This window comes from Coffea arabica, chromosome 11c (assembly GCF_036785885.1).
Source record: "Coffea arabica cultivar ET-39 chromosome 11c, Coffea Arabica ET-39 HiFi, whole genome shotgun sequence".
Lineage (NCBI taxonomy): Eukaryota > Viridiplantae > Streptophyta > Magnoliopsida > Gentianales > Rubiaceae > Coffea > Coffea arabica.
This window is the reverse complement of record NC_092330.1, coordinates 42,084,041-42,111,435: the sequence shown is the minus strand read 5'-3', so window position 1 is coordinate 42,111,435 and position 27,395 is coordinate 42,084,041. Positions and strand designations below refer to the sequence as shown.

General features: G+C 36.0%; 5 protein-coding genes across 6 annotated transcripts; 2 read left to right on the top strand and 3 right to left on the bottom strand.

Moving 5' to 3' along the window:
* Nucleotides 1-1,178: 1,178 nt before the first annotated feature.
* On the bottom strand, nucleotides 1,179-2,051 carry LOC113715394 (CLAVATA3/ESR (CLE)-related protein 45). Its single transcript, XM_027239575.2, has one exon. It carries the CDS (start codon nucleotides 1,855-1,857, stop codon nucleotides 1,573-1,575), a length of 285 nt encoding a protein of 94 aa, XP_027095376.1. The 5' UTR covers nucleotides 1,858-2,051; the 3' UTR covers nucleotides 1,179-1,572.
* Nucleotides 2,052-5,554: 3,503 nt separating this feature from the next.
* On the bottom strand, nucleotides 5,555-10,113 carry LOC113717283 (uncharacterized). 2 transcript variants are annotated; one of them, XM_027242049.2, is made up of 8 exons: nucleotides 9,920-10,113; nucleotides 9,326-9,650; nucleotides 8,370-8,441; nucleotides 7,481-7,542; nucleotides 7,152-7,308; nucleotides 6,468-6,548; nucleotides 6,277-6,366; nucleotides 5,555-6,059 (listed from the first exon to the last, which is right to left on the bottom strand). In XM_027242049.2, the coding sequence occupies exons 2-8, from the start codon at nucleotides 9,599-9,601 to the stop codon at nucleotides 5,919-5,921; spliced, it is 879 nt and encodes a 292-aa protein (XP_027097850.2). In that variant the 5' UTR covers nucleotides 9,602-9,650; nucleotides 9,920-10,113; the 3' UTR covers nucleotides 5,555-5,918. The 2 variants fall into 2 exon arrangements, with proteins under 2 accessions (XP_027097850.2, XP_027097851.2); XM_027242050.2 differs by having other exon boundaries at nucleotides 5,555-6,114; nucleotides 9,920-10,078.
* A 2,181-nt stretch (nucleotides 10,114-12,294) lies between these two features.
* On the bottom strand, nucleotides 12,295-16,420 carry LOC113716968 (probable apyrase 6). Its single transcript, XM_027241542.2, has 8 exons — nucleotides 15,579-16,420; nucleotides 14,968-15,080; nucleotides 14,521-14,628; nucleotides 14,269-14,323; nucleotides 13,805-13,990; nucleotides 13,601-13,698; nucleotides 13,262-13,458; nucleotides 12,295-12,947 (listed from the first exon to the last, which is right to left on the bottom strand). The coding sequence occupies exons 1-8, from the start codon at nucleotides 16,201-16,203 to the stop codon at nucleotides 12,671-12,673; spliced, it is 1,659 nt and encodes a 552-aa protein (XP_027097343.1). The 5' UTR covers nucleotides 16,204-16,420; the 3' UTR covers nucleotides 12,295-12,670.
* A 4,039-nt stretch (nucleotides 16,421-20,459) lies between these two features.
* Nucleotides 20,460-22,424, top strand: LOC113716569 (amino acid transporter AVT1I). Its single transcript, XM_027240955.2, has 3 exons — nucleotides 20,460-20,715; nucleotides 20,845-21,452; nucleotides 21,828-22,424. The coding sequence occupies exons 1-3, from the start codon at nucleotides 20,607-20,609 to the stop codon at nucleotides 22,341-22,343; spliced, it is 1,233 nt and encodes a 410-aa protein (XP_027096756.1). The 5' UTR covers nucleotides 20,460-20,606; the 3' UTR covers nucleotides 22,344-22,424.
* Nucleotides 22,425-25,960: 3,536 nt separating this feature from the next.
* Nucleotides 25,961-26,522, top strand: LOC140016601 (pentatricopeptide repeat-containing protein At2g02980, chloroplastic-like). Its single transcript, XM_072070166.1, has 2 exons — nucleotides 25,961-26,316; nucleotides 26,363-26,522. Exons 1-2 carry the CDS (start codon nucleotides 25,961-25,963, stop codon nucleotides 26,520-26,522), a joined length of 516 nt encoding a protein of 171 aa, XP_071926267.1.
* The last annotated feature ends 873 nt before the right edge of the window (nucleotides 26,523-27,395 follow it).

The window sequence follows — 27,395 nt, the reverse complement described above, 5'->3', positions numbered from 1 at the left end:
TTGATCAGAAGCTTTTCAATGACTCAATGATTTCCCCAAAAGAATGTTTTCACACTTCATGCTATCGAGCTCTGTTAAACGAAGACTTTGACGTCATGCACCTCTACTACTCACTGTTTCATTGATCAGAAGTGTTTCATTGGCTCTACGATTTCCCCAGTGGAATTTTTTCACACTTCTTGCTATTGAGCTCTGTTAAATGAAGACTTTGATGTCATGTACCCCTATGCTGCTGGAAAGTTGCCAGCAGCTGCCAAAAATGGTTTTGTTAACACGTCAATAAATCACATCATGAAGCTTGATAATGTACACAAGTAGGAAATTTCACAGTTTTGTGACTTTAATCTGTGGTTTCGAGTAAGTTGAACATTTGAATGTTTCCATATCCCCAAGAATCAGGATATCTCCTCCTCCATGTGACAAACAGTGATTGGAAATTGGAAATAGACTATCCAACAAATAAGTTAAAGGTGATGTGTATTGCAAAATTACAAACTGGATGCATCACGATTGTTGGCATCGTACTCAATTATTGGGAAAACTTTTTCAGTCCAGTGCATAGCAAGAAGTTCATCTTATAACTCAAACAAGTCCGAGTCTTTTGTTTTGCAGCCTTGGTTGAAGAAGATGGTGATGATAGTTACATATTGGAAAACAGTAGTGCCTTCCGAGATTGATTTATTCTGTGGTAAGAGATGACAAACTGCATTTTAAAAAACATCAATAGGTAATTGAGTGGTGAAACGCACAGAGGAAAGAGGCTTTCGGAGAGAAATGTGGGAAAAAAACGTATGGCAGTTTTTAGATTGAACAGCTGCTCTGTCATGGTGCATGAAGTTTGATATCAATTTTAGAATCTAGAGTTGAAAGTGATTCACTGCAATGCGGCCATCTAAGTTTGTTGAAAGCTGAAAGATGACATGCGTAAATTAGAAATAAAAGAAGAACTTTTTCACATGTTTCCCCACATATAGGGCTTGTTTTGCTATGACAAGAACGCTCTTACCTACTTGGGAAATCTTATTGGTTTTGTGTGTTTGTATTTGTTTGTAGCTATGTTGGTGATAAACGAGAATTTGTTTGTTGATTTTTCTTTGTCTACTAAAAGGAATCGTGTAATATCTGCTTTTCAAATCCACAAGAATCAATCAAATCTTTGTATTGAAATTCGGAAGCGATTTCTCAGTTTGAAATATCTAAGAACATAATTTGTCACTTCTGCAAGCAATCAAGAAATAGTGATTCCACACCGGTTGACTATGCAAAGACAATGTACTAACATCTTGATCTCCTAGAGCCATTACCAATTGACCGTAAATTTTGACTGTTCTTCGCCTACTGATGAAGACAATTCTGCTGGCTGATGCTTCCGTCATCCTCTTACACCCTTGAATATTGCTAATTTTCTTTTGATCTCTAAATCTAAACAGCAAATTCAGATAAATGCTTCTAGGAGATAGATGCATTGGACCTCCGTCCAGATTTTTGGGTTGCAAAATCTTTCCCTTACGAAAATCTGCTGCATTGCTATTTTGCCACTACTAATCAAGAAAAAAAAAACCATGATTTCAATCAAGAGCGGTTGTGAATGGGATCTGATCCTCTTCCAACTTGTCTTTTGCTTGATTGAAATGGATCAGTTTTCTTGTTTACAGGTGCTGTTCTCTTTTCAGCTTTTAACCCGTTTGTGACTACTTCCTTGAGCATCCGCTGATCCTTCTGCATGATCGGATGATCTTCTCTGCTCCATCTCAATTCGATGTCTATACTTCTCAAACCAAAAACATATTCCGGATGAGCTGCTAATAATCCTAGATAGATGAGGACTACAAAAGTCCTCCGCATGCTAATGGCCATGTTTCTGTGTTAATTGGTAAGGAAGAGTAAGCCTTTCCTTCTTTTAGAGTGGCAAGAGACTGAGCAGTGATGATGCTGCAGCCCTTCTCTTCTTGCATTCCATCCCTGTAGACACAAGCTCATGATGTATTTATAATTGGGATTTGGAGGGCCATATAAAGCAAGTCTGGTGGGCCTGGAATCATATTTGGGAGTTTAAGATTCACCCCAATCATAAATCTCAGCAATCTAAGCAAAACTAAGGCTGTTGAAAAAGAATCTGACTAGGATGAATAAAGGTCTTTGAACAACACCTCTGAGAAGCTAAGCATCTTTTACGTTTGTTGCCTTGCTTGTTTAAGTGAATGCTCTGCTTTTGTCTAGTAAACAAAGACCAAGCCAGTCACTTTGAATCCCAGCCAAATTGCCACATCTTCCAGACATGTAAATGTGCCGGGGGAAATGCTGTTGCATGCCATCAATTTTTAAATGATCCGATGCAAAGGGTCTTATGGTAAATCAGCTTTACTTAGTTACTAAGAAACACACTAGCAAATATAGCAAGAGCCTGAGCAGCTAATACTATAATATTGGTCCAGGGGCAGGCAGTCATAAAAGCAAAATGAGATGGAAAAGGATAAGGGAATAGAACATCCCCGTTCCTAGAAAAACCGAACATCTGCTTTATGCCATTTGGAGATCTCACTTTAGAATCCCAAGCTCTCTTCTCCATGCAAACTAAAATAGCAGTCCTGGTTTCTTGTGCTAAATGTGTTTCTTTATGCTTTTATTTGTTCTTTTTTCTTCTTCTTCTTTTAAAGATTTTTGGTTACCAATACTATTTCAAGCCCCCAATTCAATGTTTCAAACAAGCCCCACTCCAGTCTTCAAGTGTCTCTTTCTCTTTCTCTTAGAATTTGGCATTATCTTTTGAATTATCTTCTAACAAGGCCGAGGGTACACTACTATCTTTTGAATTATATATGCAGTAGACATGCTTGTAGGAACATTCTAAAGCAGAAATTCTGATGCTTTACCGAACTTGCATAATGAGATCTTGAAGGTGCCTTAAGTGCAGCGATTAAGTAGTGGTCCAATCAGTAGTCCAGCTTCATCTATTTTATCCTTTTCTTTTCTTCTAGTAGAATGAGAGATTCTTTGCCTTTATGTACTAAAATGAAAGTGAAAGAATAGTTGAGTTGTTTCTGTCAAGTTCTCGCTTTATATCTACTTAAACAGCAGTCCATCAGATTGTAAGAGATCAACAAATGTTAGTCAAATAAGCAATTTCCTACCTCAAATTAACCCCCTCCCCCACAAACAAAAAAAGAAAAAAAAGCATCCAAACAAGCAAAAGACAGGTTTAACTATTTTTTTAAAGTACATATTATAGTTTAATATAGTAATATCGTCCTACAAGGAAGAGGAAGGTGACAGTTGTTAACCGCTAAGCTGATGCTTCCTCTTAGAGAAAGAAAAGGCTCGAGGATGTGTACTGACTAATATAGAGAGTTACCGTTTCTATTTAATCCAAGAGCAAGAATAGTCAGAATCACTACGAAGACAAGATGGTGGGGAGAAAAACCAAATGGTCAGGTAAAAACCAAATGTGGTTCAAGTGGTCGAGAGGCCTCCCATGATCTTACCTCTTTAGAGCCAGATTGTTGCCAGTTTGTTTTGGAAAGAAACAGAAACGCGAAACAATATATATATATATATATATATATATATATATGTATAAATCCCTTCCTAGATTCTTGTATGAACTCAAGCTCAACACTCAGCTCTGGGACTCCTAAGCCCAAGTTTTAATGTGGTAATAAATCGTTTAGAGACGGGGAAAAGAAGTCCTTTAGCTGGATAATTGATTATAACGACCTCATCTTAGATTGATTTTCGTTTCTTGATGAGAAAATCTAAGCAATATCTGGTGGGCCTGTTTTACTTTGCTTCTGGTACGGGTACCGTACAATTTTTTAATCAGGGCTCTTGATGTACTTGTAAGATTCTACCGCCTTGCAAAGCTGACTGCTACATTAGAATCTTCAGTCTCAAATCTCAAGGAGTTTTATCTCATTCTCATCCCATCAGCTTTAGGAAGAGCTCCGATATTGAAAGAAATTTCTCATCTTGTATGGTAAGTAGGAGTTGGTAAAGGTTATTCTCCAGGTTTACTGATTTTTAGTCGTAAAGGTGTAAGCTATCAACAACTTTAGCTCTGGCATATGGGCTCCATGTGGGTCTAAATTTGTCCTGTGTGAAATTCTTGAGTCTGGGAAAGTACGCATATTCTTCTGGGCAGGGCTGGAGATCCAAAAGATGACAATCAAAGATCAGCTCAGCAGACTGCGTTTGTTTGGGCACTTAAAAAAGATTATTGTCCTGTGTTCTCAGAAGTAGTAGTAATTTGTTGCGATCTTTTCAATATGCCATAACGCCATTAGGTCCATTACCTACCTAATAAATGATGGACAACACGCGATTGCTCAGTGCTTGGTAAGCCTACATGAAGATAGTCTAATTTTTGACCATTTGATTGGAGGGCCTGTAAATCAATTGCTATGCCCAAAAGTTTTTCACTTTGAATGAAGGGGAGGGGGGAGGGGTTCAACGTTTTTCCCTTTTGTGGTGCTGAAAATTTGCAGGAATGGGTATCTGAGATGGACCCTCCGGTTTAATTGGAAATCACTACTGCAACCAACATTGGAAAGACGAAGTGGGACGCTGCAAAGAGAATGTTGAAATGTTACCAGAATACCAAAAGATTAAAGCCAGATGCTCTCCCAACTTTAGACAAGGATTATTCAACTCAAAATTGGCTACTAACAAATTAGTAGTGTTCCAAGTCATTTGTAGGCAATCGTGGAGCACACGACAAGCTTTTCTTTTCAACGGCATTTAGATTTCGTTGGGATTGCCGCCGCGCGCTTTTGAGTTTTGTGGACTTGTATTTGACCAAAAAGTATTTAACTTTGGATTCCCGCGGCTTAAAATATAGTACTCCCTCCGTCCCGTTTTATTAGTCTTGGTTTTTTTTTCACACAGATTAAGAAAATGTAATTAATTTGGTTGGAAACATAAATTTAGATTAATAATTTCCTAAAATACCCTTATGCTAATCACGAAGAGTGCATTGGAAAACCTCAATGTATTCAATGTAGTGAGTTAGTATTTAATAACAATGTATTAATAACAAGATATTTAATAAGGGTATTTTAGACAATTTGAAAGATTACTACATTCCTTAATGGGGAAGTGGACTACAATTTGGGACGGATGAAAAAGGAAAACAAGACTATAAAAGTGGGACGGAGGGAGTAATAGGTTAATGCAATACGACCGAGAACTGATGGCGGGTGGGAGACCATTACAGAAAATGTGGTTTTCATTTTACTTTGGGAGAGCAAAGAAATTTTGATGAATGAATCTTTCTTTCTTTCTTTCTTTACTAGTTGTTAAAGAGGTTTTTTTTTTTTTTTTTTTAACTCTTACAAAATTCTTCGTTCGTTCTTCAGCACAACTTGGAATTTCTATGAGCTAATCCACGCTTTTCTCATGTCGCCACGAACGCTTTGATCTAGCCTTTCACACGGCCGAGCGAACACAGAACCCTCCTGGAATTCTCGATTGCCAAAAAAAAAAAAAAACGTGGTTATGCCAAAAGATTACATCACTTAAGCCGGGGAACTGGAGACAGAAAAAGGCAGGCAAAGTGTCGTATTAGTACAGCCCTCAAATTAGGGGCCACAGCAGAGTGCTCATGACATAGGAGCATTTGATATCCAAACCATGCAAAAGACTTGATAGTGTAACATAGGAACCCTCAGAAAAACAAAAAGAAAATGAAGTAACATAGGAATAGGTAATCGGAAGGTTGAGGCTCAGCAAACAAACGGCCATGGCCCATGTCAACCGAATTTCCCTAACCAGCTCAAATACAGAAGCATCATTACTATATACACAGGACCGAAGGAGATATTTAAGAGACAAAGAAGGCATATTTTCAAAATCAACGAGAGAGATTGGCCCTTCATATGATGCCGCACAAAAGATGCTCAGTGAAATGAGGATTGCAGGAGATTTCAAACATGCTCCTGTTGTGGAGTCAATGCTGTTGCAGGTGTAGGTAGAGGTGCAGTGGATGCAATCGCAAAGTGCAGACCCCTGCTTTGCCCAGATTGTACCACAAATGCAAACTGTGTCGCAGCCAATGCCGCAGCCTCCTGTTCCAGCGAAGAACATCACTTCCATAAGCATCAACTATCCCCAGATTTGGTACTGGCGAACTCAAATTGCAAACATTTGTTATCAAAATGTTCAAGAGCCTAAATCCGTGTCCTTGAAAGGGTGCGATGTATACGATGAAAGAATGCAATTCTAAGGAAATATATCTAGAAAAGTCAATCGCCCTCAAACATCAGAAACAAAAGAGACACTCACCTGTCTCTGTCTTCTCCGCTGCAAAATACTAATCGCCCAGACCATGATGTAGCAGGGTAAAAGGAAGCCAGCAGCACGAAGTAAGAAAAGCTGCACATCATCCATTAATTAGACTAAAGAAAAGGCAAACATCTGGCAACCACAATGGATTCTTATTTTTCTTGCAAATTTACAGTCCAAATCCAACTTACAGAGAAGAATGCAGAAGGGTCATCATCTCCATCACCATCAGTAACAGTCAATGCATGCCGCAATAACAGAAGAGCCATTAACTGCCAATGAAATTGTGAAAAATAGATGAATTGCAATATTTTGGATATCTAACAACAAATATATGGAGAAGAAGCATGAAGAAAGAGTACAAAAGCTCATATAAACATTCCACATGCACACATAAGTGCAAGTGGAAGAACAGCAGAAGAAATGAAATTCCTGCCTTTCATTTGCAGCTCAGTAGATTTCAGAATTAACTAAAATTTGACTGCACACAAGGGCAAATAATATGTAGGTCTAGAAGTGTCTCCCAATATACAAATACTCGAGTAACCAAAGCTGAAGAAGAAAAATTTCCTTGACAGTGAAAAGACTTAAAACTAACTACCCAAACACAACCGAAGAAAAAATGGCGACTTTCATTTTCATGAAAATATTTGGTTCCTAAATCAGTAGTCAAAAGCAAAGGACTAATAAGAGTATAGGATAAGAGTTTTTTAGGAAATTTTATGATCAATTACTGGGAGAGGGCTAAAAGAATGATTGCTGTGTAAACCTAATTCTCCTAATTAGATGACAAGATAACCAACAGGATTTCCAATTGCAGAATTAGCCCTAGAATAGAACTTATAATGGAAAAGAATGTGTTGGTAAATGCTTACAATTAGAGCAGCTGAACGGCAGAATGCAGCACCACTTGCATTTGTAGAACTGTAATCATCATATTCAGCTTCCAGAAGCTGACGCTCAGCCTCTGCAATTGCCAAAAGGCGAGGATCATGCAAATCCAAAGGTGCCCCAGAAAGCTGCCAGCCTCCCCTGGAGTGTAGATTTTTCATCACTTCATCACAATTGTGATTATTATGAAGGTGTAACACCAGTGAAAGGTTTATTGCAAGAGGGCCTTCAGTAAAAGTTTGCTTTTTCCTTTTGTTTTTTTTCCCTCCCCAGTGCTTAACAGAATAGAATCCACAAAACTTTTGAAGCTTACCCAATATCTATTGTAGTCTCTTCAGGATTAGGTCGAGAAGCAGTATAACCAGGTTGGTAAGGCTGCATGTCAAACATAAAAAATGTTGCATCATACAAATGAAAGTCTGCGTTAAAAGAACTAGGACTATGATACTTGAAACGAATGATATTATCTGTGATTACACAATCTTCACAATGCTAGTTATACGAGCCTTAAAATAACTTCATCGGAAACAGACATGTCATTTCTACACCTCCAGACAATAGAACTAAATAGTGTCCTGGTACATTTCCAGTTGGATGTTATAAAAAGCAATCAATCCTGTATAACAGATATTGTAACCAAATAACTAATCTTTTCGGTCCATACTCTTTTGGAGTCCTTGGGTATGGTCTATTAGGTTCTATTATCATCATAGAACAGAAAACAGACTGCACGCGTATACACACAAACATATCTCAGTTTGTTCCTTCCAGGGAACAATGTACAGTCATGAAACCTCAGCATTATCTGGTGTGCAAAGTAATTGCGCATGCATCAAAGTCCATTTACTAAACTCTTCATTTTGCACTAGAGCAGCCATGTCCACGGGACTCCCATACCCAAGTCCAAGTACCACATATCAAAATGGATGTTCCATTAGCTCAGGGCCTAACTCCAGTTCAAAGTCGCAACACTTCATTGTCTTGCATTCTTCAGAAATACAAGAAGTTTGCCATTTGAAACAACCATTCCAGTCTATGTGATTACAAATTACATATATCGTAAAAATTTAATCTATTGGGAAGTGATAGAGAATTACAGTCCAAAGCAATGTTAATTTACAACTTTAAATTTTGTTTGCTTTACAGAACAAATTGATATTAGTGAACTCTACCAAATGGAAAAAATATCAGACAAAGTGTACCTGATGGCAGATCTCACAAATGATGTCCCCTTTCTCATTGCACCAGTGTTGAACACATTTTCTATGAGCATACTGCACCAAAATAATACCATATGAATGCACTTAAAGTGGACTGTATCAGGTAAGCGGGAGAAGGGTGCTGCCGTAACACATGAAAAGGGTAATCACATGAAAAAGAAAGCTCAAAAAGGCTTCCAAATAGTACATTGCAGACACAAGAAAACAACTTCGCAGGCACATCTAGATAACTTTAGGATGAAAAAGTTAAAGAATGGAAGGTCATACAACAGTGGGTAGATACCACTACAGCCAAAAGCAGAAAAAAGCTCCACAAGCTAACATTGCATCCACAGAAGGACGACTAACGTAGTAGCACAAAAATATCAACCCTACTACCTTCAGATATTTTGACTTGTTTTGTTTCTTTTCAATTAATGCAAGAAATGTTGCAGAACCCAGTCAATGCATCTTAAATATGGTAGAGAAATCACCAAAACTAGCTTCTTATACTAAAGCGGACCGCTACCGAAGTAGCACCAAAGCAACAGTCAGGTCAAATTATGTAATACAGATGCTTCAGTTTTAGCTTCGCACATAACCTACCAAAGATTTCCACTCCTAGCAAATTTATTCAACATTTTCCATATTTTGCCCTTTGAAATCCTGACTCGCCCTTATCTTTGAAAAAGTTTTTCTTCACCATTTCTCCAAGCAACATGCAACATGCAACATGCCATTTCCCCAAAAAGTGTTGCCAAGATAACAATTTCCGTGTCACAGGCATGTGTAATAAGTAATAACCCAAAAGGCTCAAAAACAAACCTTGGTTATGAACAAGCTTTTTTCCACTTAACAGCTCAACAAGAACAAAATGGATGGCATATATCAATGTAAAATTCTAAAAAAAAAAAAAGAAAAAGTGATGCCAATCCAAAAAGGTTTCTCAAAATTTACACCTTAAGACTACCGCTGCAAGCACAGGGAGTTTCCAAATTGGTCAATGAATCCTCCTCCTGACAAATGCGGCACTCAGCCATCGCTATAAGCGGCGCTTCCTCATTCTCATTCTCCCCCACCATTACCACCACCTCCTCCTCCTCCGGCCGCGGCGCCAATGAAGTAGAAGGCCCCACCATTTCGCGCTGCTGCTTCTCATCCACGATACCATATGGGTTAATCTCCTGAACCGGCTTCACAAACCGGTCTGCATGTACCGCCAAAATTTCACTCATTTTACAACCCTCAACCACCAAAAACCCACAATGTCAACAACAACAATTCCTGTACAAAAATCAACGGATATATCTTTCAAAGATTGGCATTAGAAAAAAAAAAAAAAAAAGAGGAAACAACCATATAAAAACTATACAAAAATCAACAATTTTCTTGATAAGGACTATAAATTTTGTTTTCTAGATAGAAAAACAACCCATTTATATATTTTTAAGAAATTTTCTCTGATCACGCTGGTTACAGATAGCGAGATCAGATATTTTTACTGGGGTCAGTTTTGAAGAAATAGAAAGTAAAAATGAAAGAAAGAAATGTACCTGGTTGAATGGAACCGAAGATTACGGAAAATGCGAATGGCAATCTAAAGAAATGCTAATAAGGGAATCGCGTTTTTGGTGCCCAGCCAAGAAAATGGTACTAAAGAAGAAAAATGAAGTCAAGAGCTAGAGGAAAGAAGAAGAGGAAGAGGAAAAGGAGAACTTTTTAGCTGTCTTGACGCGTTTTTATTTGGGGGGTTTCTGGATTACATCTTCTTGGCTGTCTTCCACGAATTTGCTCAAAATGGTGGAAAAAAAAGATGTCATATCTGGTTTATTTCAAAGAAATTATTTTGTTATTCCGTCAGAATCCTAGTAGTGCTTTTCAAAGTTAATGGTGCTGTCCAGCTAATATTGGAAAATTCCCTTTTTCTTCTCTCAAAAACAAAGAAAAAACCCATTGACAATTTTTAAAATAAAAGAAAGATTTTATGTAATGAAAATTTGTATGAAGCCAGAAAAGTGGGTCGAAGATTTGTAATAATTAAGGAGGACCCGGTGGTATAAAATGACATGATAGCGGTGCGCAAGATTAGATTACGGTGCCATGTGTTGTATTGTGAAGAGATTAAAAGGATGACTAATTATGTCTTAAAAAATGAATTTGACGAATTGATGAAAAAGCAACTGCACATGTATCATCATAAACTAAACACAATTTTGTTATTTAATGAAGTTGTTTCCATAGCAAATTATATACACAAATTTATCTGCTTTACCATTAAAATATTTTTTAATCATCTTTTTATTTCAAGTGTCACGTCAAAAAAATATGTTACAGTATTTTTTTTAACAAATTATCTCAAATAAGATTATTGTGTTTGAATAGCAAATTATTTATACAAATTTATCTGCTCGTATCATAAATATGTATTTTAATTATCTTTTTATTTAAAATATCGTATCAACAAAAATATCACAGTGCATCTTTTTTAAAAAATTATCTCAAATAATCTCTCATCCAAACACACTAGAGTCACAATTTTCATTTTGTGTCTTCTTTTCATATCTAATCTAGGGGGGCTATGGACACAAATCACTTTTCCAAAGTTTTTTTTCTTTTAGACTGCATATGACTCGAAATTGTGGAGGTGCTTACGTTCACTTGTACACGTCATACTAATGGATTTGACTAGGCGCCGAAACCACCATGAGAGGGATTGCATTTAGTATTTGGGTTTGGTTCGGTAAGGGGTGACTTCATGATGACTCGAAAGGTTGAATTGAATTTTAGTGGCTTGAGGATGGGGAAACAATAGTGGGGGCTGAAATTTGTGGATTTTGCCCATACCCCGTTGCGGAGTTGATTTTGCATAGTTATTAAACCCCGCCGCTCGGGGAGGAATTCGGTGGAGGAGACGGGTCAATGGATTACTAGTTTAATCGGCGGGTGAGTGATCCAATCGATGAATCACTATATATATTTAAATATTATATTTTATAATTTTTATATCATAATAAATATTCAGTTATTTTAATTTATTATAGATTCATTAATTTTTATAAAAATTAACAACCTAAATTTAATTAGTAATCCACCAAATTTCAAGTATAAAATTTTATCTAAGTGTAATTATCTAGTTTATTTATGAATTTTAAATGCAAAAGTTTATTAAGAATAATATTTGCCATTAAAATGATTTGTGTAATATGTTATTTTTAAGTCAATTTCATAATTTATAGAGTTTAAGGAATAATAAAAATGTTATTAAAAGATTTTAAATAAATTTTGTTTTGGAGAAATAAAATAAGAATAAGACTTTAATATATAATATAAGAGCAAATTAACTAATAATGGTTGTCTTTTCTTTGCATGAGGTCACGCGTTCAAATCTCCGTTCCCGTAATGTTTGTAAAATTTTTACGTAGACCGGATTTTTCATAAAATCGACCGATTCAATCGAGTTAATCGGTTCAGTCGCCGATCTGTTGAAAAGTCAATGAATTCAATACAAAAACGATCTTGTTAAGAATCCCGCCTGATTTCATGACCGATTCACCGAGTTGACCGGTTGAACCGCCGGACCGAGCCAAGTTTAATAACTATGTGATTTGGTCTACAATTTTCAATTTTATATATATATATATATATATATATATATATATATATATATAGTTAGAAGAAATATACTAAAATGTTTGAAAACGAAGCTCCGTTCTTGAAAGTCTTGCGGGGAAACTTCTTCATGATTTGCAATGTTATATTACAGCTTTCCAACCCTCGTCTTTTCCTGCGAGAGAGGGAAGAGAAAAGGGAGAGGGTGCCTTGGAGAGTGGAAAGAATTCTCAACAAGAAAATTCGAGGAAAAGAGACGCTCCATATTGAGTCGTTGACATTTGACAATGACAAAACTTCAAATGGAAAACTCCCAACATAAAGCACAATGCAAAAATCCATTGTTTGTATATCAATGTAGAAGTACAAAGTAGCAGTTAACAATGCACTATATAATGGTACAACGTACCTGCTTGTCCTTTTTAAGCTAAATTCCAGCGTAACTCTTGTCCTAAGCCTGACTAAAAATTCATGAGTGACCCTTAATGATGGCATCAATAAACAGATAAAAAAAAAAAGAAGAAGAGCTTTTTACACGAATGTGGAGCCACCCCTACTCCACCCCAGAATCATCTTGGATCTCCCATCAAAACTCCAGCAATACTGACCTTCCACACACAGTCGTCTCCCCCAGCCCTCAAACTCAACTGTGTAATATCTGGTGGTCTAACATTCTTCCTGTCCTATAAAACAATCTATGAGTATCTACTGACACGAGTAACTATATACTTCCCCTTCTCCAGATCATATATCGTCTTCAACTGTGGTTTTCCACACCTTGAAAAGTACCACACCGTGAATATCAACACCACCAGGACACCAAACAGGATTAACAAGGTGAAAGAGTCGCCAGCAATCACAGAGGCAACTGAGGGAGAATGCTCATAGTCCGTGGATGTTCTGCTCTGCAAGATGAAAGCACCCAATGCCCAATCAAGGGGAATGTTCTCCACTTGATTTGCATATACAATCCTGCTCAAGTGCAGCCAATCAATGACAAATGGCAAAAATTTGCACACCAATGGAGCAAAGCTTCTTTCTGTCTTCATTTCCTAATGCTACCTTTTCTTAAATTCCTTATTTGCATTCTTTTACTGGGGCAATCTGTTTCTGTTATAAAAGTGTGCATGAAGGAGAAGAAAGTGATTGTTGTTTTGATGGGCAAAATGCTTTTGGGTCAGACACTATCCCAAACATACTGAAGTTACAACTCTATTATATCACAAAAAAGCAGATGTGATGTGGTCGAAACATAGAACTGAGAAGCAATCACTTGGTCAACTTACCTTTCATCATCCAGAGCAATTCCGAGGCTATCGTGAAGTAGGGCAACAATATATGCCGAAGAAAAACAATACCGAAGTAAATCATCATCATCCAGTGAGTAGTACTTCATCTTCAATTTTGACCAATCATCCTCACAGAATCTTTCTCCAGCAACAACGAGATCAGAAAGAAATGCTTGTCGACCCAAACCAAAGAACTATTGAAAAAAAAAGTGAAAATGTTAACTTTTTCTTTTCTACTACATATAGCAAACAAGAAAAATGTTTACTTTTCTTCTCATCTGTGATGCAATGAAATGGTGATAAATCACTAAAGAAAAAGACAAATAAACATACAACCTTAGAAGTGTGGAAAAAATTTTCTGTGGCCAAAAACTTTCCTTGGAGCTTAGGGATAAATGTTGATCCTACATAACAGTTTATATAGGAGCATTTCTCTGCATTTTATAGAAAGAGGAACTTCATCAATTACTTGCTTCAAAAAATGTTGGAAGAGTTGTCCCCATATGCCAACCTTCTCAGAGAAAAAGAATGCGAACATACCTTTGTCTTTCTGCAGTAACATCAGAGAGGCAGACCTGCACTCTGAGAAGTTACCACCGGGCTGGAGAGCAGATAGATATCTACTCTTTTCAGCCAATGAACCAGGGGAGAGTTTCCCTGATCCAGTATCATGTGTATATCCTCTAGGAATACAAGGATCCATTAACTTTCCATTTTGAAGGGTATCTGCAGTTGCATTAAAAAAAGAAAAGAAAAGAAAAAATCTCCATAAGCCACCACATCCCATTTTCAACATTCACCTTAAAGTTAGATCAAGATGGATACAAAGCTTATCAAATTCTAGGGAAAGAGGACGAAAATCTTAATCTGTACAGAGGGCAGAAACACAGAATGGGACACAGAACGAGCAAGTTTACTAAGCTAAATCTTCACATTATCAAGTACACTCTAATATTTCCAGCAATCAATCATATACACAATGATGAAAGAACAATGCGACCTACCCAATTCTTCGCTTCTCATGATGAGAGATTCCCGCAATAACTCAAAAGCTACATTCTGCGAAAGGGCACAAAGAAATAAGTAGCTGATCTACAAACTAAAGGATTATTAATAAGCTTCCAACGATCAAATGTTTCTGCCATCTCCAGATGAGGAAAGATGGAAAAATGTGAAGCACAGTGTTCTAAGGTTCAGAACAAATGCCAGCGAGCCAACAAGTAAGACAAGATATATATATAAAAAAAATGGATTACCTGGCCATATTGGAGCAAACTGTGACTGTACAAGATATAAGTGAAATTGCCATATTTAACCTTTCTAGAGTACTCAGGGGGCAAAGGTTCGTCCGATACAAAGGTAACCTGAAATCACATACCAAGTCTGATTAATAATTACTTTTAAGGCCTTATAATTTCCTGTAGGGCACAAGAAATGCTGAAGCTAATCTAAAGTCTAACACAGAGACAATGATAAGTTCAGTGATAATATTTAGAATGAAAATAACAATATTTAGTTTGCACTTTCAGTTGGCATTACAAATGTATAAGAAGTCACCATTCATTACACTAAAAGCTTCACCTATGAGTAGAAGAAATACTCAACTAGCTAGAAAAAATTCAGACATGAGTTCCACATAAGTCAGTGAATATGAGCATGTCTTAACTATAGAAGAACCTAACAATTGAAAATAAATTCACAACCTGAGCTGAAGCACCTCCAAGTTCAATAATACCAGTTGTTTGCTTAGGATCGCCTCCTAGAGTGCCAAGGGCATAATTAGCAACGACCCAGGCATATACACCTTCATCAGAACCTAAACAATGGATCATCCAACTTTAGACTTTCAAAATATAACAAGAATCAAATGCTAACAAAACCAGTTTATAAGAATTAATATGACTAAATAAAAGCCCATACAGCATCGCCAAGCTATTAGATAGGAAATGCAGCAGTTAGCATGAGACCAACATCCAAGTACATTTTACCCAGAATTCAAAAATCTGAATCTACCTATAATCTGGCCTTACTTACTTAAAGTTCAAATTTTGACTCCTTAGCAAGCACATTGTCACTTGAAGTTGAATAAACCAAAAAGATAAGCAATAACAAACACCTAACAAAGAAGCTATATCCACTCAGACAGGGTTGCAAAAGTTCACATTCTCAATGTCCAGATACGTCACTAGCATACTAACTGGAGCAAAACACTAGAATTTCCAACACTCTTACCATTGATTATACAAAACATGCTTCAAAATGTAGATCAGATAACCAAAATTAAAAGAAATCCACAAGCCAAATGGCATCATACCGGAAATAACGGAAGCCCAATCATCGTAAAACCTGAAACCCGAGCCCCTCAACACGGTTCGGCAAGCCTCCAAAATCCTATCTTGAACTCCTTTCTCCAACATCCGCATACCAGCAGTTGCCATTAGCCTAATTTCAGTCTCCCTCCAATATTCCCGAGGTACCCTTTTCCTCCCAAAGTCCACCAGCTCCGCCACAGCAGAAGCAGCCCTCTCCGGCTCCTCCGCAAAAGCAGACAACCCTGGATTTACTTTCATCGAGGCCAACCCATTTTTCCCAAAATCATATCTTAAAATCCCATCTTTTTCAACCTCGTACTTAAACACATGAATTCTCGTACCTGTACTTCCCCCATCAATCACAATCCCAAATTTCTTGTGCCCATAGTAATGATTTGCACTATCACTTCTATTTGGAAAAACTAATAAAAAATAACAGAGGAACACAAATACAAACGCAATTGTAGTATACAATACTAGGCTTGATTTTCCATTGTGTTGCTTGAATGGGTGGTTTCTATATCCGGGTCGATTGTTGGAGCGGAATTGGAGCTTCATCGGATCCATCTTATGGGCTTCTCTTTGATTATTCCCACAATTTACAGAACGGACATTGGATCGGCGCATCAAAGAAATGGGATTTGTGAACCATATGATTATGAACTAACAAACTTTGACACTGAAAAAATCATAAGCATATGGTTCACAAATCCAAGAGAAAGCAAAATATAAAACTTTTTTCCCTCTCTTTTCAGATTTTATATTCGTTTTTCTCCTTTTTTTGTCAGGGATATTGAGAGGGCTGGTAATGAAAATTCTGCCCTCTCTATCTCTGCTTTGCCTTGTTTTTCTTTTCCTCTCTTTTTTGTTTGTTTTTTCAATCAAGGTATTGGGGGTGGAATAATCAATGATTAATTTAAATGTCGGAGGTTTTCTCCTGCTGACTTGGGGTATTGTGGTAATTGTGAGAAATCCGGTCCTGTCTCGTCTCGTCAGGCTGCTGAAGTCCGGTTTGACTTTCGAACTCAAGGAAACTCCGACTTGTTGAATTTCTTGTCCATGATATTGGGAAGGATTCTACATTAAGGAACGACAAAATTGGGCCAAAGGAGGCCCTTGTTGTTGGACATTTGGATTGCACAATTCATTGAAAAGTATGTACTAGGCCTAAATCGGAAAGAGTATGAGAAACCTGTTAAGTGATGAAAGATATTTTTGGCCCTTGATAGATAGTGGGTTTCACTATTGGGCTAGGGTGCTCACGAAAAGCCCATACCTACGCACATTTTTTTTCAAGTGAGTGGTTTTAATGGAGCTTTTCTTTTTTCAACAATCGAATGGAAATAATACAACAAAGTTAGATTAACACTCAAAAATAATTGAAATCCTGGTGCAAATCACAATATAAGGTAGATCCCACAAACCAACATCATTTAGTCAATTGGTAACTGAAAATGCGGCTGAGGAACTTAAAACCAGGGTAATGGAGCTTTTCTAGCATAAAACCTTTTTCTTTTTTTTTTTTTGTCACGGCATAAAACTAGTTCCCTCTTTTTGTTATTTTTCAACAGGGTACCAAGTGAACTTGAGTGGATTCTCTCTCTATTTCACGTAATACACAATTGAATACATAATACGTGTTTTCATTTACTCATAACGATTAAGATTAGTCAAATTTAAAATCATCATGTCTCTTTTTAATAAATGAATATAAGTGTCACGCGCATCTAGATATACACTGTGTGAGAAGTAGAGAGTGGGAGAGAATCCAGTGCAGAAGAGCTGAACCCTATACCAAACATAACATAAGTGACCCACAATGAACCTAATCCGGTCGTATCTTAAACGTAATTATGGTCAGGAGTTTCGAGTCTTGCACTTATTACGCGTAGGGCAGTAGGGAGTTAGATTTTCATTTCTCTATGACTTTTTGGCTCGAAATTAGATTTCCTATTCAAGCAAATACTTTTTATTTTTCTCTGTCTTTTACAGGTGGGAAAAAGTTTATTTAGGCAGGTGGGTTTCTTAAGACCTCAGCAAGGGTTCGTAATGGGTGTGAATGACAGCCTATATATCAAGGTCTCATGGAGGTTTGCAATGTTTATTATAGATCACGGCCTATCAAAAAGGAACCATTAATTTGCAGCCAAACTTGATCCTAAAACTTTTGTTAGGGAAAGTGTTCAAGTCTGGTCAATTTAGCCAGCTCCAGCAAGCAGATAGCCTTTGTTTAGTGATAAAACTGGACTAGACGATATGATTGAAGTTTAATTGCTATTCTTTAGAAATTCTCATATTTATATCATATCTATCGCTTCAAAATATTGTGAATCGCGTTTTGTAGGTGGATTTTTATACAAAAAACTGAGAGGCGGATAGAGTTTGTACGCGTGTGTTTGCATATTGTTAAGATCAAAATACTTACCAATCATATCGACCTTTTCTTCAGTATCAAATTCTTTACTTTAAAGGGCTTCTGGTCGTAGAACATTAAAAACTCATTTTCAGGTGCAAGTACCATACTCTTTATGAGATCAGACGAGCCAAAAGCTCATACTTTCCCTGAAACCAATACGAAGTTTGATCCATGCATAATGCTTCATGCTGTCTCTACACTACAGTCTTGAAAAAGATGCCCAGTGTTCAAAAAGTTGAAGACTCCGCAGTGCTTCAACTTTATGACTCGCCACTAGAGTCCTTTCCATTTACACCAATGCCTCCAACATTGCATGTCTACCACAACGGATTTCTTGCTCATTTTTATCATCACCATGGAATTAATATCGTCGAAAAAACTCCTGTGACCCTAACTTTATGTTGAATCATATCTACAATATTAGGAGTAATTATCCGGTTCCAACACTTGGAAGATTTGTTGCCTTATCACATGAGGTGAAAATGATAGGTAAGGATTGAGAATCTCATTTTTATTTGGAGTACAATGAGGGAAGTCCAATTCTCACTAACTCGACTAAATATTCTTGCCTACAACATAAAAAGTTTAGGGGCATCTGATAAAGGAAAACAAGTAGAGGATATTAGAGATGCTTGTAAGAGGGCAAGGCTAGCCAATTTGGCAGAATCAGAGTGTTTTTATTGGATCTGGACAAATGGATTTGAATCCTCTCAATCCCCTCAATTTCTGCCTTGTGTAATAAAATAACAAAAAGAATTCCCCCCCCCCCCCCCCCCCCCCCCTTGAATCCTAAAAGAAAAAAGAATCCCCTCATTTTGTCATCAAGAATAGGAAAAGAAATTGGATGTGAGGAATATCCTAAAGTGAAGTTGACAGAACAAATCTTTATAGATTCACTTTGCGGAGACAATGACAAATTGATATTTACAAAAGAAAGGAAAAGAAATTGACATTTGGGCTAGGTTCATGACTTCAAGGTTCATTTCTCATCTAAAAGAAAAAGGAAATGACTGATTAAATCCATACGTTCTCCATCAAAATCAAAATAAAGCAAACCTCCACACGACTGATTCTAAATATATCCCGAATGAAGAGTCGTGCATGGCTTGGTAAGTCAAAAGATGCAGATTTCTACATGTCTTAGGAAATTATTGCACCATCTTTACTTTTAAAACCCTGTGGGATCAAAAGATTTAGCAGCAGCAAGCACACGTTTTTGAAGGCTTTTATGCTCCTTTGATACTTTTTGGGACCCTCACTGCACCTTAAGACAATCAATCTGATCCAGAATGGATAGAACTACGATCAAGATCAAAGTCAAAGCAATTGACTAAAGTAATAGAGAGGTAAGCTAATATTCATTTTGGTTTGTCTCAATAATGATATGCTAGCTAGCTATATAGAGAAATGACCGGGTTGTCTTTTAGCAAACTCATCCTTAACATCTGAAAGATAGTTTGAATAAATAGATCCATAAATATATCAATCAATGAAGTCTACGTAGTGCATGACATATTGTCAATGAGGTCCATCATATATATATTTTTTCCTTTTTTTTATAATAAGGGAAAAGGAATTTGAATACAAAACTTACAATTCTTGAACTTTAGCCATTAGACATACTCCTCCTCAGCGAGATCCATCCTATCTATTTATCTACGTCCCATGAATATTGAGTGTCTAAAAATACTAATTATTTTTGAGCTCTCGTACTTTTTCCTTCATCATCAACTTTTTTATTTTGAAATTTCTTCATCACTAACTTTAGTATGCAACTACTTTAATTAAAGAGTGAAGTGGCTTGATCAACTGACAATGGTATGACGACATTGGAGAGTGTCATATAACTGGATGTAGCTGTTACTAAACAAATTCATGACGGACAATATTAAGAAAAGATGGATCACTTCTTGTTGATAAGAAGAATGGGGAAAAGGTTAGAGTGCAAGCTTTTTTGCCTTTATTGGTGGCAGCATTAATTATTTGCATCTACAGGTTTTATATTTGTCTCAATATGGGCACCATACGGTGGAAATCTACCATGAAATCATAGTTTTCCCGTGAAATTCAGTTGTAAAGGCAGATGATAAGCTACCATCCAAACGAAGATTCCCATATATATTGAGCGCAAAATTAATTGCGACATAATCGATCAGTTTTATCTTTGCGTAAACGCATTCAAACTATTTTAATCTGTAAATCGAAGAAAACTCATCTTCTGTGGGTCAGTGGATGTGCATGTGTACTTGCATATTGTCATGGAAAATGGGAAAAAACACGAGCTTTTGTCTTAAAAAAAAAAATTTTGTTGTTCCACAGGGCGAGGTCATAAAGCAACTATTTTGGTGAAGAATCATACATTTTATCTGACTTTTTACTATATTTCCACTTACACTTAGAAAATCTGAAATGGCAGTCTACTCATCCTCACTATCTTTGGCCAAGAACCAAGTATCATTGAGGAATTGAGAAAAGAAGGGATACAACAAAAGCTAGGAAAAGACATGCATTTGCGAATTAGAATTGACTACTCTTCATTGTTTACATATATAGCCAGCCTCACCTCATAATGCGAAGCAACACCGGAGCAGTTGTCTAGCCAGGGAAAAGAGGTATGGATTCCCTCAATGTAGACACAGTGGAGAGCCAAAACCAGCTCCCACAACCACAAAAAGGCACTACATTCCTCAGAACTTGCTTCAATGGGCTAAATGCTGTATCAGGTATCATATTGATTTGTGCTCCTTCACTTTCTTATACTACATAATAAGATTTATTTATGATTCATCGTCTGTGATCCTTCACAAAATGGGAATCTATAAACTAACTTAGATTCGTTTTGCTCCTCTCAGGTGTGGGAATCTTATCAATCCCATATGCACTTTCAGAAGGGGGCTGGCTAAGCTTAACAATTCTTTTCTTAGTAGCAGTTCTGTGTTATTATACAGGGCTGCTTCTACAACGTTGCATGGATGTTGATCCACTCGTTAGAACATATCCTGATATTGGTGAACTTGCTTTTGGGAAAAAGGGAAGACTCACCATTTCTACCTTCATGTATCTTGAATTGTACCTGGTTGCGGTTGAATTTCTCATCTTAGAAGGTGATAATCTGCATAAACTATTCCCAGATGCATGTTTCCACCTTGGTGGCAAGAAAGTTGGAGGAAAACAGGTCTTTGTTCTACTTACAGCGCTCATAATCTTGCCCACAACATGGTTAAGGAATTTAGGATTGCTGGCTTATGTTTCTGTTGGAGGGGTTTTGGCTTCCTTTGTTCTACTGGGTTCTGTTTTTTGGGTTGGTGCCATTGATGACGTGGGGTTTCACGAGACAGGATCACTTTGGAGGTGGAGTGGATTGCCAACAGCAATAAGCTTGTTCACTTTTTGTTATTGTGGCCATGCAATTTTTCCCACACTATGCAATTCCATGAAAGACAGAAGTCAATTTCCCAAGGTAAATCATTATTTTCCATTAAAGAAAGGTGATTGGATAGAAGATTACTTAAAATTTTCTTTAAAATAATTATTATACTACTTTTTGTGATTTTATGTATGTGCATGAGATAAAAAAATATTGAAAATCACGTTTGTGATGTAAGAAGAGATTTTTTTTTCTTTTTATTTTTGCAAATAATGGCAAATGGAATTTTTTTTTAAACATGTATCTTTATCATTTATATTATACATACTTGTTATTGGATTTCAAAATACTCAAAGGGTGTGGATAAAAACTAAAGGGGTCTCTAGCAACCTTGACAAGAGATCATACATCACGATATGAATTTTTTACTAATCAAAATCAAATCCTTCAATTGTTCCTTTTGTGCAGGTTTTGCTCGTTTGTTTTGTTTTGAGCGGCCTCACTTATGGATCGATGGCTGTGCTCGGATACTTGATGTTTGGAGATAATCTGTCATCCCAAGTGACGTTAAATCTTCCTACTGCAAAAATCAGTTCAAAAATTGCAATTTACACCACGCTGATCAACCCAATTACCAAGTATGCCATAATCATTGCTCCAATTGCAACAGCAGCTGAAGATGCGTTTCGTTTCCGAAATAGCAGAACTATGAGCCTTCTCATTAGAACAAGCCTGGTCGTCAGCACAGTTGTAGTGGCACTTTGCATTCCATTTTTCGGATACGTAATGGGATTTATAGGTGCATTTTTGAGCATCAGCGTCTCAATGTTATTCCCATGCCTTTGTTATCTGAAGATCAAGAAAGCCGACAAGAGATGGGGGCCAGAGTTAGTCTCAATTATGCTAATTTTAGTTTTAGGGATAATTGTTTCAGCGTTGGGTACTTACATTTCTGTGAGAAATATAGTAAGGAATGTCTTGTAAGGCACAGTTGCATTAATTAAGTGAACTTAGATGTAAACAATGAGTGGATGAAATTTAGAGGAACAGAATAAGCTTTTTATCGTTTCGGTTTCGGTTTGTCATATATTAAGGAAATTGGGATTATTTTCAAATTTACTAATAGAGACTAATCTCACTCTAATCACACTCCATAGGCGTTAAAGTCTTTTCTTACAACAGAATGATAAGCAAAACAAGAAAACTTAAGAGGGCTTCCAATAAATTCTTGTTTCTTTAACTTCTTGACGAGTGATTCTAAACAGAGCAAGTTATTCGGTTATTCACTAAACTTTTCAAATTCAAATAATATAGTTTCAACCAAAGCTAAAACTGTCCATTACTAGTATTTTGACCCGTACTATGCACCGGATTATATTTCAAATCAAAATAATATTATATATATTTATATATTGTGGTACAGAATAATATATATATAAACTAAAAATTTTAAAGAAGTATATGCTTAATATGTGGAAAAATTTTTAATTTATAATGATTTACATGGTAGAGGAATTGTCAACGTATTTAAGGAGAAGGTTAGGTTGGATGATAAGGTGAGAAAATTTTTCTAAAAAAAAAATCAATTTATCAGTACTCAACAAAACATATATGTTATACTCATATATCAAAACTTATAATATAAAAAAATAAATTATAACCAATTTATTTTCTTCTATTTTAGAAAAAAAATCTTTCTCCTATCATGTACCGCTAAAATTGTTGACTGCATTTAGATTAGCATTTCTCATAAACTTTAACGTATATTTAAAAAAAAATCTATGTAATATATGTTTTTAGAAATCTCAAAATTATTAAAAATCACCATCATTTCCCTCTTCTCTTATCCGCCAGTTAGTCATGAGATGCCTCCTACGACTTTCGTATCTTCTATCATGGTACTACTCTGTCTATTTTTTTTTTTTGTCATCTCTGTCATATTCCTATAATCCCCTTTCTTCTCTCTCTCTTCTCCGCCTATTCTTATAACACACATTTCTTCTTCAACCTTTCTCGCCACTTTTCAACTCCTTCCCATTTTCTTCCCTTCCTTCTCCTCTCATATCCAACCTCTAAATTGATATTTTTGCCACGCAATAGATTTAATTTTATCTATCATAATGAAAATATAAAATTGAAAATTGATTACGATGGTTGCAATTATTAGTATCTAAAAAATGGAAATGAAAAACTGATAATATCTATAATATTTTCAAGTACTACAAATATATAAATATATATATTTAACATAGCAAATACATATTTACATATGAAGACAGCAATAAGAATACATAAAATAATTAATGATACCAAAAGTTATCCTTAATATTTGAGTTTTGCACTCTTATTCAAATCTAATCAGGGTCAAATTTGGGTCAGATATATACAAATTAAGTAGTATTTTAGGGTCGAATGTTCACATTTTTCTCTTAAACTATAATGTTACTTTTTTAAAAAATTGTTGGCAGAATTGGTGTTGTTATTATCATTATTTTTGATCAAAAATGAATATTTCAAAAAAAAATCCACGTTGAAAGGTCAGTAGTACTTTGTTTTTTATTTAGTGATTTCATAATTTAAATTGAATGAATTGTACCATTTTTTATTTTTTAAATCCACGACATTATTTCTTTTTTGTTTTCTATTTAATTTTGCTCTTTTACTTAGGATTATTAAGTTAAAAGATAAAATATTATCATTTACGTTTTTACTTTTACTAAGTTTGGAAATGTTTTCTCTTTATTTACCTTCCCACTAATAAATTTCAAACCAAATTCCTATATAAGTAGAGCCACTTCTTACTTATTTAAATTAGAAAAACATGGAAGCCACTCCTTACTTAGGAAAATGTTATTTACACTCCATTTTTTATTATTTGCAATTCCACCATTTGTTTTATCATATAGTCTAATTAATGAAACTATATGATCAAAATGATTATTGAAGTGTGAATAACAAAAATGGAGTGTAAATAATCTTACTTATTTAAATTAATAAGAAAGCATGAAATAAGGTTATATTTGTTATCTCTTGTCATGGTCTTATAGAAGTTTTGATTGGATTAGAATCATAGATAACGCAAGACAATTGGAAACGTGATAGGTTGAAGTTCAAATAGGATAACATGCACGCCCCTACGGGGTAGCTCGAGGGATCCGCTCCCCTTCTTTAGAGTATGGCGACTTTTCTAGCAACCAGGGTTCGAGTCCCGCTGTTAACGCGTTCGGAGGATGGGGCCTCTCCACCTGGGTTGGAGTGGGATTAGTCACGCCTCGTAAGGATTGACCCGGACACCCACTCCGTCAGAAAAAAAAGGATAACATGCACATTAACCAACAATTTGAAATGAAATGATTTTAAAAAGTAACTAACAGTAGTGGGAAGATGTGTCGAGGTTTGTTGCTAAAAATCCCTTTTCAAATGTATATAGATATAGATAATAGCACAAAAAAGAAAATAACCTTAGAACTTTGCCAAAAGAAAAAGAAACAACGTATTTTAAATTTTTAGTATATGATACTCTTAAGTCATGAAAGATAATTAACATATCAAAATTCACACTTGAAACACTAACTGTTGTACATTTATCTTACGATATTATGGTTACTTTGAAATACGTATAGACTTTGAAAAAAGAAATAAAAAGAACATGAAAGTTTTTCCTAAACTTAGGAATACAAAAAAAAAAAAAAAAAGGTCATCTATAGCAATGTAGATGAAGGCCTATGTAAACTTTATCTTATTTCCAAAAGACATCCAAAAATCCAACCAATCCATAAAAGATGAATACAAAAAAATGAAAAAGAATATTGAGTTTTTTTTAATTATTTTGAATACATGAAAAAAAGTCATATTGAAACATATAATTGTTAAATACTGTGTATGAAGTAATAGATTGAAAAGATCCATAATGAAAAAGAAAAAATAAATTTATGCATAAACAAGTTAGATAGAGACGTGGTCCCGCTAAAAGATAAAGATGATAAATTAGTCAAATAGAGAAATAGGGGACACCCTTGTTGCTTCTCACTTATAAGAGTTTTCCTATGTGCATACAAAGGCGTGGTTCTTCCACCGTTCAAACTTCAAAGGGACGCCTTAACGTCACCAAGTGGATATTTTCATCTTTTTGATTAAAATTTAAACCATTTGGCTTACGGTTGACTGGAAAATTATTTATTAAAAGCTTCCTCCATCCTCCTCCCTCTTCGGCGTTCAAAATTCACAACACCATTGGCTACAATCAAACGACGACGTTGCATGGCAGCTTTATGTTGCTTCTTTAGCGTCGAAATTAAGCCATTTTCTTAACCAAATTCCACCACTGACAGCCCAAGAAACGACGGCGTCGCTCAAGCTCACCCTCTTTATCTTTTAACCAGATGCAATTCTCTGAGAGAGCTCAAACAAATTCAAGCTTATTCCATCAAAACCCATCTCCAAAATGATATCTTTTTCGTAAAAAAGCTCATTAATTTCTGTACTTTAAGTCCTTTCCTTGCTTCAATGCACCATGCCCAACTCTTGTTTGATCAGATTCCAGACCCGGATATTGTTCTTTTCAACCTCATGGCCCGTGGGGTTTAGTCCTTTTCGTTCAGATGCTCTGTTCAGGCCAGGTTCTGGATAATTACACCTTCCCTTCTCTAATCAATGCAGTGCATTGTCTTGCAATGAAGTATGGACTGGAGACTGACATGTATGTTTGTCCTGCCCATATCAATATGTACAGTGAAAGTAAAGAAATTGGTTGGGCCCGTTGTGTTTTTGTTAGTGTAGTAGAACCATGTGTTGTGACTTGCAATGCTGATTATGGGTTATTGAGGAGCTGTAAGCCAAATGAGGCTTTGTCGTCGTTTCGTGAATTGCAGGTTAAAAGAATTAAGCCAGCAGATGTGACGGTTCTTGGTGTTATTTCATCTTGTGCATTGCTGGGAGCACTGAAACTTGGGAAGTGGTTAGACGAATATGTTAAGAAAAATGGATTTGATCGATATGTTAAGGTCAAATACTGATCTGCTTGATATGTATGCAAAATGTGGGAGTTTGGAGGATGCTGTGTCTGTTTCCAAGGACGTGAGTTTCAAAGATACACAAAGCATGGTCGACGATGATCATGCATATACTATTCATGGTTGTGGTAATGAGGCTATCTCTCTTTGAAGAGATGAGGAGTCATCAAATTCAACCTGATGGGATTGCATAATACAAAAAAAGTGGGAATGAAACTCAAATCTGGGACTAATATTTTCTTACAAGAGCTATCCATCAGTCAATTTCTGTCACTAACTGTTGTAATGCAATTAAATTCATTGTGGTTTTCTCTTTTCCCCATTTTTCTGTTGCAAATTACAGTTCTGGTTTCATCACAATGATTGGGATAGATAAGTTTTCACCGGTCCGGTTTCAAGAATCTTAAATCTGATTGGCTTTGTCACAATGAGAGTACTATTGATATTCGAAGGTGACAAACTTCTATTGGACCACAAATTTATTGTGATCAAACAAATCTGACATATGTATAGCCAAATAAAAGAACAAAGATGGCTTGTTTTTTTACTACCAGCCAAACATATCAACAGATTGAACAGTCATAAACAATAGTACAAAAAATGGAAGTTAGATTGGTCGGTATCCTATATATCACATGCAAATTTGGAACGAAGGAGCCTCGGTGAGAAGTAGACATTTGTGCCAGTCAATTTCACATATATTTGTGCTAGTGATTCTGTAAGAAAACCTCCCATTCTAGAAAATTTCCTTTGTTTTTTCTTTTCTTTTTGGGTGGGGAAGATTTTGTTAATACCCAAGAAAATACAAAATACAATGGGCAAAGTAGAATAACCATATCAAGCACATAATTGTCTCCTCTAATTTCTAAGAGTTTACAATCCCATCGATTTACCATTTCGATCGTCTTAACTTATTACTTATAAATGCTATTCTGAAGATCTTCAACGGTGGATTACTTCTTCCGGCCAAGAACAAATAATTGAATAAAACAAAAAGAATTGATATATTACTCGCACACTCAAC